This window comes from Anolis sagrei, chromosome 9, assembly GCF_037176765.1.
Source record: "Anolis sagrei isolate rAnoSag1 chromosome 9, rAnoSag1.mat, whole genome shotgun sequence".
Lineage (NCBI taxonomy): Eukaryota > Metazoa > Chordata > Lepidosauria > Squamata > Dactyloidae > Anolis > Anolis sagrei.
Window position 1 is genome coordinate 17,304,868 of NC_090029.1, and position 19,936 is coordinate 17,324,803.

Here is a 19,936-nt window from a genome sequence, read left to right on the forward strand (position 1 = left end):
TAGGTGCGACAACATGAACAGTCCCCCAGCCTTGCTCTACTTTAGTTCTAGTTCTATGGGATTTTTCAGAGAGTCTTTGGAAGCAAGGTTCAACAGCTACATACTTTGGGGATTTCTCTAGTGGTTGAAGAATCAACAGGAAGGAGGCATTTTCACAGCTTTGTCTATGCTGTGATCGGTGTTTCGAATGAAAGCTGAGAAAGAAAGCCAATATTCTCCTGGAGACGCTCTTTTTAAAAAATGGCAAGTTTTCTTTTCCTCGGCATGAATGGGTGTCAGGACACATTAAGACACCTTGTTGAAGAAACTGTCAGTGGCTGTTCACTGTGAGAGCAAAAAGATCAGCACACCTTGCTCATTTTCATTGTTTTTTATTGAGTTTTCTGCATAAGTGTTGCATTTTGTACAATATTTGATTGCTCGAAAATCCTTGCTCCTCCCTGTGTTAAGAAATGGCCACCAAGGCTGGAGCCATTGTGCTCTCTCCTGAGACGGAGGTAAGACATTACAGGTAACCTGAAAACCTGGCTTTTCTGTTGTGCATTTGGAGAGTGACCATTTATCCCACTTCTGTTTGCCCCATCTATAGTGTTGCCCCTATGATGCACTTTCCCCTGCCCTAAACTGAAAGCCTTACCCCACTGTTTTATCCCTCTTGGGTTTCCCTCACTTACACATTTTCTATTCCTACCTCACTCATTTTATCTTGTCCATTTGGCCTGCCCATCCTGTTCGATTTTATATTGTGTTAATTTGCTTTATTGTTTTGTTTGCTATTGTAATTATTTTGATGTAACTTTTGTTTTTTGCATCATGTATTTTATTGTGTTGTATTGTATTTTTTGGACTTGGCCTCATGTTAGCTGCCCCGAGTCCCCATTGGGGAGATGGTGGCGGGGTATAAATAAAGATTATTATTATTATTATTATTATTATTATTATCATCATCATCATCATCATCATCATCATCATAAACACAACAAGATGAGTCCACAGCAGACACTCTGCTGGCTGCTGAATTGGATCACACGTCGGACACTTCCCAAGTGTCTACGACTGTGTGATGTATCGGCGAATAATGCATGCAGATCCCAGTAAGGTGGCCTTCTGCAGCTGGCAGATGGTAATTTTGTCAGCGCTGATTGTGTTTAAGTGCAGGCCAAGGTCTTTAGGCACTGCACCCTGTGTGCTGATCACCACTGGAACCACCTGGTTTGTGCCAGAGTCTTTGCAGTTCGATTTTTAAATCCTCATATCGTGTCAGCTTTTCCAGTTGTTTCTCTGCAATCCTGCTGTCACCTGGGATTGCGACATCGACGATCCATACTTTGTTTTTTAACACGATTGTGAGGTCAGGAGGATTATGCTCCAAAACTTTGTCTGTCTGAATCCAGAAGTCCCAAAGGAGTTTGGCATGTTCATTCTTTGTAACTTTTTCTGGCTTGTGATCCCACCAGTTCTTTGTCATAGGCAGATGGTATTTGTGGCACAAGTTCCAATGAATCATCTGAGCAACAGTGTTATGCCTCTGCTTGTAGTCTGTTTGCGCAATCTTCTTGCAGCAGCTGAGGATGTGATCTATTGTTTCATCTGCTCACCCACAGAAAACCATATTTAATAATCTAGAGCTGATGTGGTAGTTGTAATCTTTTGTGGATAGTCAACTTCTCCTCCCTTGACATCCCCGTTGCCTTGGCACTATAAGAGGCATTATTATTATTATTATTATTATTATTATTATTATTATTATTATGCTGAATATTGTGATACTGGAGATAGTCCGCTATCTTCTTTTATTCATGATATTCATCCAGTCGTCTGATTGCTTTCGGACCAGGAAGGAATGTTAGCCTTCATCACCTGATCGGTGAATTAGGAAAAAGTGGTGGTGAATATTCTTGGTTATCCTGTAATATGTATGGGCCTTAGGGCAAGTAGAACAATAAGCAAACAGGGTTTGGTGCTGAGTAAAAAGGTGAAATTGGTAGACGGCATGGAAAATGTAAGAGTTGAAACTATTAGTATTGGAATTTCTTGGAGCCCCTTCAGGAAAAGGATTTTTTTCCTAGATTTACTCCCTGTGTTAAGTGGAGCTCGGAAATAGAAAGGGACTGTGTTGAAACTAGATGGACCAGGCTTCCATCTGAGGGCCCTTTAGGACAGCCGCTCAATCTAGAGCAGAGAAGTGGGATTAAAAATCCCAGTACCTTGAGGACATTCGTCCTTGTAAATGGACATGGACATTAGTCCTTGTAAATGGTCCCACGGCATCTACAAAGGTCTGGTTAATGTGAATTGGCTGGAACCACAAAAGCTATAGTGGGACTTGCTTCTCCATTAATTGCATAAATGGAACTAAAAAAAAAAAAGGTTATTGGGGAAGATGAAACATGATAGGAGTAAGAAAGTACTTTGTATTCCAGAAAGAAAAAAAGAAAACAAAGTTGAATAGAGTCAGAATTCAAAGCTTTTGGTGTCTAAGGACTTTGCTGCATGAAGACGCTATTGCATGTGAATCAATAGAGCACCAATAGTGGCTATGGGGTTGCAAGGCTATGGGGAAACAGGAGTGCAGAACCATGGTTTGGCAAATTGTCACAGTTGTGCCAATTCTTTAATTTTGTGGCCTATTGGTGCTCCGAGATGTGCTGCATCTCATAAGCGTTTTGCCAATGTTTCAGCGTTGATGCAGATAGAACAAAATGTGCACAAGCAGATTTTCTGTCATCGTTTCTTGTCACCCTCTCCCCTGGTGCCTCCAGGTTTGCCCTTCTTGAACCCTGTTTCCCTTGATGTCACTTGCCTTTGACATGCTTGGAATCCCAAGCTCTGTTTCTTTCAGCAATGCATAGGAAATGAAAACAAAGGAAAGGAATGACTGAAGAGAGCTCTCATGGGAATTGCTTTCCTCCTGTGCTTCCATATAACCACCTTGAGGACACCGTATGTCCATGGCTCCATCAGCTGTTTCAGGATTTTAAAATGAGGATAAACCCTGAAGCAGTCTACACCAACATACTATAAGGAACGCTTTGGGAGTTCTGGGACATACAATGCCCTATAGCAGTGCAATTTTGCACAATATCAGGCATAAAAATGAAATGCAAAGATAAAGAATGGGGACGCATGGTTCCAGAGCAGTACGTGTGAAAAAGATCTTGGGGTCCTCGTGGACAAGTTAAACATGAGCCAACAATGTGATGCAGCATCAAAAAAAGCCAATGGTATTTTGGCCTGCATCAATAGGAGTCTAGTGTCTAGATTCAGGGAAGTCATGCTACCCATGCTCTATTCTGCCCTGGTTAGACAACACCTGGAATATTGTGTCCAATTCTGGGCACCACAATTGAAGAGAGATATTTACAAGCTGGAATGTGTCCAGAGGAGGGCAACTAAAATGATCAAGGGTCTGGAGAACAAGCCCTATGAGGAGTGGCTTGAAGGGCTGGGCATGTTTAGCCTAAAGAAGAGAAGGCTGAGAGGAGACATGAGAGCCATGTATAAATACGTGAGAGGAAGTCATAGGTAGGAGGGAGCGAACTTGTTTTCTTCTGCCCTGAAGACTAGGATACGGAGCAATGGCTTCAAACTACAAGAAAGGAGATTCCATCTGAACATTAGGAAGAACTTCCTGACTGTGAGAGCCATTCAGCAGTGGAACTCTCTGCCCCAGAGTGTGGTGGAGGCAGGCACATAGCCAGGATTTCGATTCAGGGGGAGGGGGGCTGAGTTTGTTTGGGGGGGGGGGTGAGTCTGAGTGAAAGAGGGTCTAGACTAGCAAACCTTTTATATCGTTACTCCAATACCCTCATGCATATGGGATATATTGAACACAGTGATCAGATCATGATATGAATAAACATAACAGTTTAAATAATGCACCAGTAAGGCCTTTTTGCAAACCACCATGAGAATTGAGGGGGGGGGGGGCTGAAGCCCCCCAAGCGCCCCCCCCCCCCCCCCCCCCCGCTACATGCCTGGGTGGAGGCTTCTTCTTTGGAAGAGTTTAAACAGAAGAGGCTGGATGGCCATCTGTTGTGGGTGCTTTGAATGCAATATTCCTGCTTCTTGGAAGGGGGTTGGACTGGATGGCCCATGAGGTTTCTTCCAACTCTATGATTCTATGATTCTATGTACTTGACCTTTTTAATTGTGCCTTTTCCATGCCATTCCACAACAAAGTGCATATTGTGGGTATGTGTTTTGTAGCCACCCTCACCTTTTAATATAATTTCTTCTGGGTTTTCCAGCTTGTATAGATGAGTCCTATGTTAAGGGATGCGGGGGAGAGGGGGGGAGTATCCAGCCAACTGATGCCAGTCTGTAGACTGAATGTAATGGCATTGCAGCTTTTGTAGTCAGGAAGGAGGTCAGGATGGACCACCATCACCCCAATCCTGGATGAGAAAGTTGGTGAACGTAAATGAAATGGTCCAGTTTAAACTCATCACTTGTATTTGGGGTGGGAGCACTTGAGTTTAAGGTGGGAGCACAAATCATTCCCCAAATTATCTTAACACTTCTAAAGGTGATGCCTCTATGTACGAATGTGTGTTGATGGCGCAGAGGAGAGAAACAGCCCTCCCAGCAAGTACAGAATTTCAGATTTTGTATAATTCAGGTATGAAACTAAACGTTGTGTTTCAAATGGCAGCCCTAGACAATGAGGCATGCAACAAAGTGAATAAACCACGGTTCCCTTCCATCCCAGCCTCTTCTGTCAATGTTTGGAGGCATAAGAGAGCCAGTAATGTTACCCTTCCATTTTAAAGATTGATCATTCATATGGAAGGGGGTTAATCGGTTCCCTTGTTTGTGAACTAAGTGTCTATGTGTTCCTAAGTTGTAAACAGTTAGTCTCTGCGGGCATGTTACAATCCCCAGAAGCATGGTCTGCTACATCTGACATGCAGCAGAATCCAAGAAAGCTTTTGCTCTGTATACTTTGATAGAACGCACACATATTTGATAGAAACCATGACCTTCTGTATCAGATCCCAGCCAACTTGCTTTCCCATTTTTGCAGACACTGTGGCACAATGAAGGCAAATGCCTTTGAGAACGCAGAAATGCTGGACCACTCTCACAACCACCATGTCAGACTACACAGAGAAGCCATTGAAATCTACAACCATGTGGACAATTTAAACAGAAAGGAAGAAATCATAAAAATGAACAAAATCTACTAGCATTAAAAATACTCTAAAATCATAACAGTAAATAAAGACAAGAGAGCTTCAGACAAGAAACAATCACCTCTCAACCAAAGATTCCCCCAGGCAGTAAGAAGCCAGACCTTGAAACTGCTAGGCCATTAAATGCTAATCAAAGTGGTCAATTGAAATATTTACACCTACCTCCCACCCTGGACATTCCACAGATATATACATATAATATTTATATATTATAATGTAATACAATATAATACTAGTAATAATAATTCAATATTATAATTATAATTATATATTTACATTACATGTAATATTACTAATAATATTACAATATAATGGTATAGTGCAATATAGTAATATATACTGATATTGTATCATGCTAATAATATAATATATTGTATGAAAATATATATTGTAAGCCACTCTGAGTCCTCTTTGGGATGAGAAGGGCGACATATAAATGCCGTAAATAAATAAATAAATAAATAAATAAACCCCACTTTCCTAGCTTCCAATAGACCTCACAACCTCTGAGGATGCCTGTCATAAGTGCAGGCAAAACATCAGGAGATAATGCTTCTGGAATGTGGTCATACAGCCTGAAAAACTTACAACAACCTACCATTGCTTTCAGTTTAGCCAAACTTTGTATCATGCACAAAATTATGTAAAATACTAGCCGCCTCCTGCCACACGTTGCTGTGGCCCCCATGGGGGTTCAGTGTGGGAGGTTTGGCCCAATGCTATCATTGGTGGGGTTTAGAATGCTCTGTGATTGTAGGTGAACTATAAATCCCAGCAATGACAACTCCCAAATATCAAGATTCTATTTTCCCCAAACTCCACCAGTGTTCAAATTTGGCCATGTTGAATATTTGTGTAGAGTTTGGTCCAGATCCATCATTGTTTGAATCCACAGTGATCTCTGGGTGTTGGTGAACTACAGCTCCAAAACCAAAGGACACTGCCCACCAAACCCTTCCAGTATTTTCTGTTGGTCATGGAAGAACTGTGTGCCAAGTTTGGTTCAATTCCATCATTGGTGGAGTTCAGAATGCTCTTTGATTGTAGCTGAACTATAAATCCCAGCAACTACAACTCCCAAATGACAAAATCAATTTTTTTGAGTGAAGGACATACATTGGGTTGTTAGGTGTATTGTGTCCCAATTTGGTGTCAATTCATCCAGTGGTTTTTGAGTTCTGTTAATCCCACAAATTAACATTGTATTTTTATTTATATAGATTGTGTATAACATCACCGTTAGGCAATGTGCGTATGATGTATATGCAACATAGGAGAATGTTGTGTTTGGACTTGGGTGGCATCTCCAAGATATCACATGATACATATCCATCATGCTGCTTTGATTCTCTTTTGTGAAGAAAAATTATGGAGTATAAATGAAATAATATGTATTGGTGGTTGTTGGTGTGGTCCAGCATTTCTGTGTTCTCAAATAATATGCTGTGTCCTGGCTGGTTCATCAGGTGCTCTGCTATGGCTGACTTCTCTGGTTGAAGTAGTCTGCAGTGCCTTTCATGTTCCTTGATTCGTGTTTGGGCAATGCTGTAGATTGTAGATTGTTTGTGTGTTGCGTTTCCTCATCAGCTTCCCTATGCGGTCAGTGGTTCCCTTGATGTATGGCAGGAACACTTTTCCTCTGGGTGGATCTTCATCTTTACTCTCATGGCTTGTTCTTGGTTTTGCAGCTCTTCTGATGTCTGAGGTGGAATATCCACTGGCCTGGAGAGCCCAGTTCGCAGATTCTTTTTGCACGGTCTGCCAAGGTTTCTGTAGACACACTGTCTACAGAAAACCCACACACACAGATAGATATCTACATAAAAACTCCAACTATCACCCAAGTAAAAAAAGAAGCACCATTAAAGCCTTGGCAGACCGTGCAAAAAGAATCTGCGAACCCCACCTCCTCCAAGATGAACTGAACCACCTCAACTGGGCTCTCCAGGCCAATGGAGACTCCACCTCAGACATCAGAAGAGCTGCAAGACCAAGAACAAGCCACGAGAGTCAAGATGAAGATCCACCCAGAGGAAAAGTGTTCCTACCATACATCAAGGGAACCACTGACCGCAGAGGGAAGCTGATGAGGAAACACAACATACAAACAATCTACAAACCCACCAAGAAAATCCAACAAATGCTACGTTCAGCAAAGGACAAGAGGGATCTTCTCACCTCTGCAGGAGTCTACCGGATACCATGCAGCTGTGGACAAGTCTACATAGGGACCACCAAACGCAGCGCCCAGACACGCATCAAGGAACAGGAAAGGCACTGCAGACTACTTCAACCAGAGAAGTCAGCCATAGCAGAGCACCTGATGAACCAGCCTGGACACAGCATATTATTTGAGAACACAGAAGTGCTGGACCACTCCAACAACCACCATGTCAGACTACACAGAGAAGCCATTGAAATCCACAAGCATGTGGACAATTTCAACAGAAAGGAGGAGACCATGAAAATGAACAAAATCTGGCTACCAGTATTAAAAAACTCTAAAATTACAACAGCAAAACAGCAGAGAGGAAACAACCAGGCACATCTTAACACCTCTCAACAAAAGATTTTCCCAGGCTCAGCCAGGCCTTCAAATGCTAATGAAGGTGGTCAATAGAAACATTCACACCTAGCTCCAGCAGAGAAAAGCTCTTTGCCCCACCCCAGCCATTCCACAGATATATAAACCCTTTGTCCTGATTCCAACAGACTTCACTACCTCTGAGGATGCTTGCCATAGATGCAGGCGAAACGTCAGGAGAAATGCCTCTAGAACATGGCCCTATAGCCCGAAAAAACCCACAAGAACCTAATGAAATAATAATAATAAGAAGAAGAAGAAGAAGAAGAAGAAGAAGAAGAAGAAGAAGAAGAGGAGGAGGAAGAAGAAGAAGAGGAAGAAGATATTCTAAAAATACAAAATATTTCTGGCCCTAAGCATTTTGGATAAGGCCTGCTCAACTTGCACAGTCTTCCTGCATTACTTCTGTGGAACCTTTTGATTCGCCCTTGTTCAATGGCAACGGAGTTGAATTTGCAGCCTATATCCTAGGATCTCAAGCGTTTCCTTCAAACACAGACGCAGCCTGTTATCTGTTGTCAGATAGCAATGCAAGAACTACCAGAGAACGGATGTTTTGTATTATCAGAAAAAGAAATCGCAGCACGCTTTTGTTGATATGTCGGGGAAACCTGGTTCTTTGAGCCTCCTGCATCCCCGCTTCGTTCCTCAGTGTTTTGTACTGCTGACTATCTTATTCCTTTTGTCACGGCCAGTAAAATATATGTGCCATTTTCCTTGCTGCAGAAAATCCACTGAGGTACAAAACACGGAATAGCTGCAAAGGGCTTTTGATGTTTACTGCTGCAATCCCTCCAGCTAGAAACACCACCAGTTTATTAGTTTCCATTCCTCGTCAGGTATTCTTACCTTGTCGTCGTCATCTTCGTCTTCATCTAAAATGATGCAATCCTTGGGAAATAAGAAGAAGACAGGATATCAGTTCTCTCCAGAAAGCTTAGCAAAACTATGAAGCAGTGCTATTTATTTAGACATTTCTTTGTGGGTTGTTACAGATGTTTTGAGACTTGGAATGTGATGGAGTGGTTTGAATTCTGGAGTATGACATCGGTCTTGTCAAGAAAGACCTGTGATAGGATTGCCTTATGGTTGCAATAAGTTGGAAACTGCATGGACTTGCAGGTCCACCAGTGTTCCCTTTGGTTGGTACATAAGGACTCCTTGAGGAGCCTCTACCATCAACATTTGTACCATCTATGCTAGAAGAAAAAGGCTGTTAAACTCAAAAGAGCACTGAGTTTGTGACAATACAGTGACTTAGGAGCAGAGGGTTAGGCATTTTCCTTGAGTATGCATTGGAGAAGAGGTGTTTTATGTATGAGGGTTGAATAAAAAGTAATGCCTCCACCATCATAACTCCTCAACAGATAGAAGTACTGGTATGTGGCAGGTACTGGCTTGTTCAGTAGACTATCCTCTACTGTTCCATTTTGGCAGGAAGCCTTAGCATTGAATGGTTGTGTTGTTAAAGTGAAAAGTAATCCCTCCACCTTCGTAACTTCTCAACAGATAGAAGTACCGGTATGTGGCAGGTACTGGCTTGTTCAGTAGACTCTCCTCTACAGTTCCATTTTGGCAGGAAGCCTTAGCATTGAACGGTTGTGTTGTTAAAGTGTGACGTATGGAACCCTGCGCAGATGATTAGTCAATGTGACTTAAGAAATGTGCAGTCATTGAATTCTTGACTACACATTGCTTAAGGTGTCACCTCAACATCTTTAAACTTACTCACCCAACGACACACAGTACTCACATCAACGCAATCACCATAAACAGCTTGCATTCTCTGATGAATCTCCTTTGGGGTGACACCTTCTGCGGGCAAGAATTCAATGACTGCACGTTGCTTAAGTCGCATTGACCGACCATCTGTGCAGAGTTCCATACTTCACACTTTAACAACACAACAATTCAATGCTAAGGCTTCCCACCAAAATGGAACTGTAGAGAAGAGTCTACTGAACAAGCCAGTACCTGCTGCATACCAGTACTGCCATCTGTTGAGGAGTTAGGCAGGTGGAGGCATTAGTTTTCATTCAACTCTCATATAAATGTTTAACAGACCCAGCTATTAAACTATGAGGGGTTATGATATTTTGGATATTCAAAATTGCAAATGGTAGCAAAGCCCATTGAAATGAAAATCATTTGTGCAATTGGGAAGCTGTGGTGGCGCAATGAGTTAAACCCTTGTGCTGCTGAACTGCTGACTTGAAGGTTGGCAGTTCGAATCCGCAAGATGGGGTAAGCTCCTGTCTGTCAGCTCCAGTTCCTGCCAACCTAGCTGTTCAAAAAATGCAAATGTGGGTTGATAAATAGGTGCTGCTTTGACGGACAAACACAAGAGATGCTCCAAGCAATCTTGCCAGCCACACAACCAGGTGACAAGACAGGCTCCTCGGTTTGAACATGGAGGAAAGCACCTCCACAGAGCCAGAGATGAGCACTGCCTCCAGAAGCTGGAAATGAAGGGAGAAGCCTTTGCCTTTGTGTTTGTGTGTCTCATTGCATATAATTGTAAAGGCACTGAATGTTTGCCTACTGTATGTATGTAAATGCTGTAACCCACTCTGAATTCCCTAGGGGAGAAGGACAGAATATAAATAAAGTGTATTATTATTATTATTATTATTATTATTATTATTATTATTATTCATGACATCTTTCACATTGGCGGATCTAGAGGCATATTTTGCCAGATGTTGATAAATGAAACCGCAAATACCGTCCCATAGATATGGAAGTATTAAAACTGTATTTAAAATATAAATCACTTTGAGAGAATAAATTCTCTTTTTGGAGTGGATCATTTTTACCGCAGTCTCCCAAATCATCTTGGACAGGAATAGACAACATCTAGGCTCCATTTTCCCCCATCTTTGTGGGAAGAAAAGGTACTGGTTACCCGTGAATGTTCGTTCTGCTCATGGAATCAACTACTACCATATTTTTGATAAGCTGGAATGTGTCCAGAGGAGAGTGACTCAAAGGATCAAAGGTGTGGAGAAGAAGCCCTATGAGGAGCATCTTAAAGAGCTGGGCATGTTTAGCCTACAGACGAGAAGGGTGAGAGGAGACCTGATGAGGGCCATGGATCAGGAGATGAGATCATGAAAGTCATAGGGAGGAGAAAGCAGGATTGTTTTCTGCTGCCCTGGAGACTAGGACACAATGAAACAATGGCTTGAAACAACAGGAATGGAGATTCCACTTGAACAGGAATGGAGATTCCACTTGAGAGAGAGTTGTTCAGCAGTGGAACCCTCTGCCCCAGAGTGTGGTGAAGGCTCCTTCTTTGGAGGCTTTGAAACAGAGGCTGGATGGCCATCTGTCGGGGGTGCTTTGAATGCAATTTTCCTGCTTCTTGGCAGAATGGGGTTGGACTGGATGGCCCATGAGGTCTTTTCCAACTCTAGGATTCTATGATTCTATGATTTACTCGATTCTAATGGTCACCTTTTTTGACTAAATTACCTTTCCAAAATTAGGGTGCGCATTAGAGTCACATAATATGGTAAATACTTTTGGGGTTTTAGGCTTTTGAAAATTGAGGTGTGTATTAGATTTGATGGCGAAGTAAGGTGAAGGCAAAGGTGACAGCAAGTCCAGTCGTGTCCAAATCTAAGGGGTGGTGCTCATCTCCATTTCTAAGCCGAAGAGCCTGCGTTGTGCATAGACACCTCCAAGGTCATGTGGCCAGCATGACTGCATGGAGCTTCATTACCTTCCCGCCAGAGCAGTACCTATTTATCTACTCACATTTGCATATTTTCGAACTGCTAGGTTGGCAGAAGCTGGGGCTAACAGCGGGAGCTTACACCGCTTCCCAGATTCGAACTGGCAACCTTTTGGTCCGCAATTTCAGTAGTTCAGCAGTTTAACCCACTACAGTAAAAGGTAAAGGTAAAGGTAGTCCCCTGACATTAAGTCCAGTCATGTCTGACTCTGGGGTGTGGTGCTCATCTCCATTTCTAAGCCGAAGAGCCAGCGTTGTCCATAGACACCTCCAAGGTCATGTGGCCGGCATGACTGCATGGAGCATCGTTACCTTCCCGCCAGAGCAGTAGCTATTGATATATTCACATTTGCATATTTTCAAACTGCTAGGTTGGCAGAAGCTGGGGCTAACAGTGGGAGCTCACGCCGCTCCCCGGAATCGAACCTGCGACCTTTCGATCAACAAGCTCAGCAGCTCAGTGCTTTAACCCACTGCGCCACCGGGGGCTCCTATCAAATCGAAGATAAGATGCTTGCATAACTATAATTCCAACTTTCATAAACAAGAACAATACAGAAGCTTTTAAAATCAATTTCTCAAGGACTTGAGCTTCTGTGGATTTTCTTTCTAGCATTCCTTTCCCCCCTTTTTGCAAGATCCGAAAACATCGCTACCAAACGACCCTCACTGAACACATTTTTTTTCTTAACGCTGAAGGAAAGCAGATGCGACCCAACCGTTCCAAATGCAAAAGAAGGGCTGGGACTTTATTGCATGTTATTCTAATTCCCTTGCCAAGTTTCACTTCCAGTAAGCAGCTTTGTTCTCCCTCTGACAAATGAACCAGTTGGAATGTCAAGGCTGAGATTTCTCCACTCAGCTTGTTCTCCTCTCGGCACTGGTTCCAATGATTGTTCTCTCCCTTTAGGGCCATTACCAAAACATTAGGGGGCAGAAAATACATTAGCACACACATAATCAATCTTAAGAATCAGATATAAAATTTTATACAGCATTATCACTCCACTTGCTAAAAAGGTAATGGGGGTTAGGGGCGAAAAAATGCAGAGGCAACTTGGATTTCAAAGCTGTTTCGCTGCCAGAGATATATAAAAAGACCTTTTGGGTTAGCTGGAGTGTTTGTTGTTGAATAGTCCATTTAAAAATGGAAAACAACAGTTAAATGCAGTAAAAAAAGAGGAGTAGATGCACAAAGGGAGAATTAAAAACATGCACACCAAAATCTCACAATATCAAGATGCTGGCGGCACATGGCTGTGGACAGTTGGCCTTCTAGATCTGTGGGTTCTGCATCCATAGATTCAATCATCCAGTTCAAGTTAGTTGCATTCATCTTGAAAATATTTTTCAAAATCTAAAAAGCAAGCCTGATTCTGTCACATTATATAAGTGACAGCATTTCGTTACACCACTGTTTATAATGGGGCCTGAGCATCTGTGGATTTTGAGATCTCCGGAGGGTCCTGGAACCAAACCCCAGCTGATACCAAGGTGCTGGAAGAAGCAAAGACCACCAGCATTGACGTGATGGTCCTCCGCCATCAACTCCACTGGACTGGCCATGTTGTCTGGATGCCCGTCCACCGTCTCCCAAAGCAGTTGCTCTACTCCGAACTCAAGAATAGAAAATGGAATGTTGGTGGGCAGGAAAAGAGATTTAAAGATGGGCTCAAAGCCAACCTTAAAATCTCTGGCATAGACACTAAGAACTGGGAAGCCCTGGCCCTTGAGCGCTCCAGCTGGAGGTCAGCTGTGACCAGCAGTGCTGCAGAATTTGAAGAGGCACAAATGGAGGGCGAAAGAGAGAAACGTGCCAAGAGAAAGGCATGTCAAGCCAACCCCGACTGGGACCACCTTCCACCTGGAAACCAATGCCCTCACTGCGGGAGAAGATGTAGATCAGGAATAAGGCTCCATAGTCACCTACGGACCCACCCTGGAGGATTATCCTACTTGGACAACAAGGGATCGCCTAAGTATGTAAGTAAGATACCAAGGTCCTATTTTATTGGAAACATATCCATGTTGTGTAGCTTAAGAGGATTTTGAGATCTCTGGAGAGTCCTGGAACCAAACCCCAGCTGACTCCAAGGTGCTGGAAGAAGCAAAGCCCACCAGCATTGAAGCGATGGTCCCCCACCACCAACTTCACTGGAGAACTGGGAAGCCCTGGCCCGTGAGCACTCCAGCTGGAAGTCAGCTGTGACCAGCAATGCTGCAGAATTTGAAGAGGCACAAATGGAGGGTGAAAGAGAGAAATGTGCCAAGAGGAAGGCGTGCCAAGCCAACCCCAATTGGGACTGCCTTCCACCTGAAAACCAGTGCCCTCACCGCAGGAGACGATGCAGATCAAGAATAGGGCTCCATAGTCACCTACGAACCCACCCTGGAGGATTATCCTACTCGGACAACGAGGGATCGCCTAAGTAAGTAAGATACCAAGGTCCTATTTTATTGGAAACGTATCCATGTTGTGTAGCTTAAGAGGTTCCCCCAAAATATCTCTTTTGGGGTTTAACTTTGTTGGGCCCTGCTGCAGGAGAGACCCTAGGGCATGAGTATTTGACATCCAGCTTTGCTGTCTACTCAGCCTTGGGCTTATCCACAAGGACAAGAACTTCCTGACTGTGAGAGCCGTTCAGCCGTGGAACTCTCTGCTCCGGAGTATGGTGGAGGCTCCTTCTTTGGAAGCTTTTAAACAGAGACTGGATGGCCATCTGTCAGGGGTGATTTGAATGCAATATTCCTGCTTCTTGGCAGGGGGTTGGACTGGATGGCCCATGAGGTCTCTTCCAACTAGGTTCTTGTAGGTTTTTTTGGGCTATAGGGCCATGTTCTAGAAGCATTTCTCCTGACGTTTCGCCTGCATCTATGGCAAACATCCTCAGAGGTAGTGAGGTCTACCTCTGAGGATGCTTGCCATAGATGCAGGTGAAACGTCAGGAGAAATGCCTCTAGAACATGGCCCTATAGCCCGAAAAAACCTACAAGAACCTAGTGATTCCAGCCATGAAAGCCTTCGACAATACATTGAACATCTCTTCCAACTCTTTGATTCTATGATTCTATGTCACCACGTGGCTAGAGGCTGTGTCCCATTACATCTATCACCGCTGGTGTGAGACTGTCTCAGCTATACCGGGATCTTTACCATCACCCCTGCGCTACCTTCGATCCCTCCAGTGTCACCAGTGCACGGTCCTTCTGGGGCTAAGCTGCCCGGGCTGCCCTGGAAGACTCTTTCCATCTGGCCTTAGATATCATTCCAGAGTTCTTTTGACTATTGTCCATTCAAGTTTTAATTGGGTTTAATCATTGATGCCTGGGTGGCAAATTCCATTCTAAACTGGACATTGAGTGTTGATATCAGATACTTTACTTCATGATCGAAACCTTAGCATTCTTGCTCTTTAAGATCTGGTATTCTAAGATACTCCACTTAGGCAGAAAAAATGAAATGCAAAGATACAGAATGAGGGATGCATAGCAGTACTTATGAAAAAGATCTTGGACTCCTCGTGGACAAGTTAAACATGAGCCAACAATGTGATGCTGCAGCTAAAAAAGCCAATGGGATTTTGGTCTGCATAAATATGAGTATTTATTTATTTAAAACATTTATATTCCACCCTTCTCACCCTGCAGGGGACTCAAAATGAAGCACAGCATATATACAGCAAACATTCAATGCCGGGACATAAAACCATAATTATATACAAACATTAAAATCATTTAAGGTAAAGGTAGTCCCCTGACATTAAGTCCAGTCATGTCTGACTCTGGGGTGTGGTGCTCATCTCCATTTCTAAGCCGAAGAGCCAGCGTTGTCCGTAGACACCTCCAAGGTCATGTGGCCAGCATGTCTGCATGGAGCGCCCTTACCTTCCCGCCAGAGCGGTACCTATTGATCTACTCACATTTGCATGTTTTCGAACTGCTAGGTTGGCAAAAGCTAGGGCTGACAGCGGAAGCTCACGCCACTCCCCAGAATCGAACCTGCGACCTTTCAATCAACAAGCTCAGCAGCTCAGTGCTTTAACCCACTGCGCCACTTATATCCACATTAAAAGTTGCTTAAAAAGCATCTCAGGATGCCATTTTGCTGAATTGCACTGCCCCAAAGGCTTAGTTGCACAGTCAGGTCTTCACCATCCTTCTGAAGGACAGGAGGGAGGGAACTGATCTATCATTGCCAGGAAGGGAGTTTCATAACCGGGGGGCAATCACCGAAAAGGCCCTGTCTCTCATCCCCGCCAAACGCGCCTGTGATGGTGGCGGGACTGAGAGCAGCGCCTCCCCAGAATATCTTAGTTTCCGCAGTATAGTATAGTGCCTAAATCCAGGGAGTATAGAGTAGAGTATCGTGCCTAGATCCAGGGAAGTCATGGTACCCATGCTCTATTCTGCCTTGGTTAGACAAGACTTGGAATATTGTGTCCAATTCTGGGCACCACAATTGAAGAGAGATATTGACAAGCTGGAATGTTTCCAGAGGAGGGCAACTAAAATGATCAAGGGTCTGGAGAACAAGCCCTATGAGGAGCGGCTTAAAGAGCTGGGCATGTTTAGCCTGCAGAACCGAAAACTGAGAGGAGACGTGATAGCCATGTATAAATATGTGAAGGGGAAGTCATAGGGAGGAGGGAGCAAGCTTGTTTTCTGCTGCCCTGGCGACTAGGATGCAATGGAATAATGGCTTCAAACTACAGGAAAGGAGATTCCACCTGAATATTAGGAAGAACTTCCTGACTGTGAAAGCTGTTCAGCAGTGGAACTCTCTACTCCAAAGTGTGGTGGAGGCTCCTTCTATGGAGGCTTTTGTATATATGTCCAGAAGAGGACATCTTGGAGATGTCACCAGATTTGTTTATATTTCATAAACACCTTGTATACATTGCACAAAGGCAATTTTATATGCCTTATTTGTAATACTTTTTATATGTAACACAAAGTGTATTGTATGTTGAACCACCAGAAAGCAAAGGCATCGCTCTCGGAGCGTTACTGATTTTGGAATTCCAAATACAGGATGCCCAACTGGTACGTCACATTAGATAAGGCATAAATGGCCACCATAACAACTAGCTATTGGCAGTCTTCTACATAAGTTTTGTTGAATCGCTTTTTCAAACCTATCAATATTAGTGACCTTCACTTGGGATAGTCAATATAATAAGGTTGGAGTACATTCAGAATGAAAGAAAAATGCTCTCTGTGACATGTACAGTAAAATCAGAACATCCATCAACTGGTTAGCGATGGCACAGAAAATGGTTTAGATTTTAGCAGGACACTGATGTCTCACTTGAGAACAAGTGATGGAGTGGGATTGCTGTTGGCTCTGCCTTTTCATCCTTCATCAGATTTGCTCGGCTTCATAATAGTTTGGGTTTTCTTTTTTTAAGAGGGGGAAATGATCCCCTTCTGCAGTTAATGCCCCAAGTGTCCCAAATTTCATCAAGTGGCAAAACTTCCCATTTTCGAGATGTAATAAAGGACATGTGAAATGTCCAAAAGGTTCTCTCTTTAGGGTTTGGGACTTGGCACAGATTACTTGGCACCTTACCATTTGTCATGAGAGTGTGCGGCAAAAAAAGGGGGGTGTTAGTTAATGGAAAATCCATTTCACTCCAATCTGAAAGTAGTTTCTCAGGGTAGGAGAAGGGATGAGATGAAAAGAAGCAACGAAAGAAACCAGAAGATAGATCAATGATTAGATAGATAGATAGATGGATGGATGGATGGATGGATGGATGGATAGATAGATAGATAGATAGATAGATAGATAGATAGATAGACAGAAATAATAATGATAATAATAATAATTTTTGTCATGTCAGGAGTGACTTGAGAAACTGCAAGTCGCTTCTGGTGTGAGAGAATTGGCCATCTGCAAGGACGTTGCCCAGGGGACCCCTGGATATTTTGATGTGTTACCATCCTTGTGGGAGGCTTCTCTCATGTCCCTGTATGAGGAGCTGGAGCTGATAGAGGGAGCTCATCCATGCTCTCCTCAGATTCAAACCTGTGACCTGTCGGTCTTCAGGCCTGCAGGCACAGGGGTTTAACCCACTGCGCCACCGGGGGCTCCTAATAATAATAATAATAATAATAATAATAATAATAATAATAGTTTTATTTCTTACTTACCTCTCCACATGGCTTAGGCCAGATTACAATATGACTAAAACATATAGAAAGAGATCGATAGATATATAGATAGGTAGATAGTAGGGCTGGGCGGTTTCGTTCGTTAATTTCGTAATTCGTTATTGATTCGTATTTAAATTAGCTTACGGTCTGATATTGAGCCATGCAGGAGCAACTAAAAATAGAAAAAAAAAATTCAATTTATTTCGTAATTGTTTCGTAATTGTTTCGAAATCATTTCGAAATCGGTTCAAAATCGTTTTGTTATTATTTCCGTATGTCTGGTGCAAGTTTTATAGTTGTTGTTTGTTTCATCAGTGATAAAAAAATTAATTATCACACCAACAGTCAACAACAGAGGGAGAGGGAAGCTTCAGAAGTTCCCCCTGTCCCATTTGGAGGTTTTTTTAGCGTATTGCGCAATCGCGTCCGCCATTAACGAATCAATTCGAAATTTACGAAATTTCGTAAATAACGAATTTTTTTAAAAGAAAAATTCGGAATTCTTTTAAAAAACGAAACGCAATGGACCCCCTAAAAATGAAACGAGTTTAGAAACAATTTTTTCCGTTGTTACCCAGCCCTAATAGATAGATAGATAGATAGATAGATAGATAGATAGATAGATAGGTAGGTAGATAGATAGATAGATAGATAGATAGAGCTGGGCAGATGATAAAGATAGAGATTAGTTAGATATGATTGATTGATCAAGAAGAACTTCCTGAGTGTGAGAGCTGTTCAACAGTGGAACTCTCTCTTTTAGTGGCCCTCCTCTGGACCCTTTTAGCTTAGAATCAACATCTCTTTTGAACTGGGCACACTGTGATTCCAGGTAAAGAGGTCTAACCAAAGCAGAATACAGAGGAACCATGACTTCCCTCGATCTGGACACTAGACCCTTTTGGATGCAGCCCAAAATCCCACTGTCGGCTGATGTTTAACTTGTTCTCTACTAAGACTCCAAGATCTTTTCCACCAAGTTCTCCTGCAAGTATTGGGTTTAGTAGTACCTATGGAGAAGTGATTGGACTGACCTTGAAGGAGCTGGGGGTGGTGACGGCCGACAGGTAGCTCTAGCGTGGGTTGGTCCATGAGGTCACGAAGAGTCGGAGACGACTGAACGAATGAACAACAACAAATGGAGATGTCAACCCCACATTTTCTCCATCAGATCCATCATTAGCAAGTAGAAGAACCAGTTTCATGTAGCAGAAAACAACTAGTAGAAACTGTCACCTGCAAATCCGACATCGCTAGCTGGAATAATAACAAATGTAAGGTGCCGAAAGTTCTTGGCTTCCTCTGTCGCTCAAGGATAAATTACAATCAGGCTTGAGAAACAAAGAATGGAGTCACATACCTGTGGGTCTTGGATGCTGGTGGCTTTCTCCGGCGTGATCAAGGAGAAATTGTAAGCAAACAGCAGCAACAAAGCCAAGGGAACCATGTACAACTCAAAATGCCACACCGTGACCACAAAGGCCTAGAAGAAACAAAGCAAGGTAGAGAGCATTGTGGGAGATGGTTAGCTCGTTTGCCCTTCCTAGAGGAAAACAAAACACAAAGAAAACAATAACAAGGCAAGAGTGATGGTGGAGGGGAGATAAAGCTTTGGAGTCTTTCTTCCAGTAAATATGCACTCTTGAATCTCAGCTAACCTTTGATTCCCACCCTGCTTTTTGCTTTCATGAAAGACGATGAGTTTTAACTCTCTCTCTCTCTTATTTTCATCTGAATCATCCATAAGGTCAGTTAGGAGCTTCTCATCCCTTTAAATGCAAAGGCTCCGAGGCTGAAGAGGATGCAAGAAGTGTGCTGTACTGGGGAGAACCTTAACTTTTGCCTTGTGCTAGAGAGCTGAGTATTTGTTTCTTGTTTCTTTAAGGCTGGGCGCTTATTTGTTCTCAAAAACATCTGGCAAACTACAACTGCAGCAAATGCAAACAGGTTGCTTTGTTGGAAAAGAAGAACCATCAAACGGAAGTTCAACTTGTTACAGTAAATTGTAACAGGATCAAGTATGTGTGTGTGTTAAAGAAAACCTTATACCGTTGATTATTATGTGCAGCTGCTAATGTAGGTCAACTAGTAAGTTTGGACCACACTCAGTGGGGTATAACTGTATAGGTATTAGAATACAGTTTAGCTTTTGCTCTGAGGAGCCTTTGCTCAGGCATTTTGCTCAAACATTTCTACTGTTCTCTCATTTGGATGAAGCAGATGGCGGAAATAGAAGAACGGCCTGCCTCGGGGGAGCGTGCTTGC

The 19,936-nt window shown here is 43.0% G+C and overlaps 1 protein-coding gene across 3 annotated transcripts in view; it reads right to left on the reverse strand.

The window, feature by feature from the left end:
* Window positions 1-19,936, reverse strand: part of MCTP2 (multiple C2 and transmembrane domain containing 2) — a 166,269-nt gene that overhangs the window by 25,855 nt on the left and 120,478 nt on the right. For all 3 annotated transcript variants that reach the window (XM_060755639.2, XM_067471307.1, XM_067471308.1), the window contains exons 18-19: window positions 19,032-19,154; window positions 8,629-8,670 (exon numbers count right to left, since the gene is read on the reverse strand). In XM_060755639.2, the coding sequence (XP_060611622.2) occupies window positions 8,629-8,670; window positions 19,032-19,154 (165 nt within the window). The remainder of the gene's footprint in view (window positions 1-8,628; window positions 8,671-19,031; window positions 19,155-19,936) is intronic.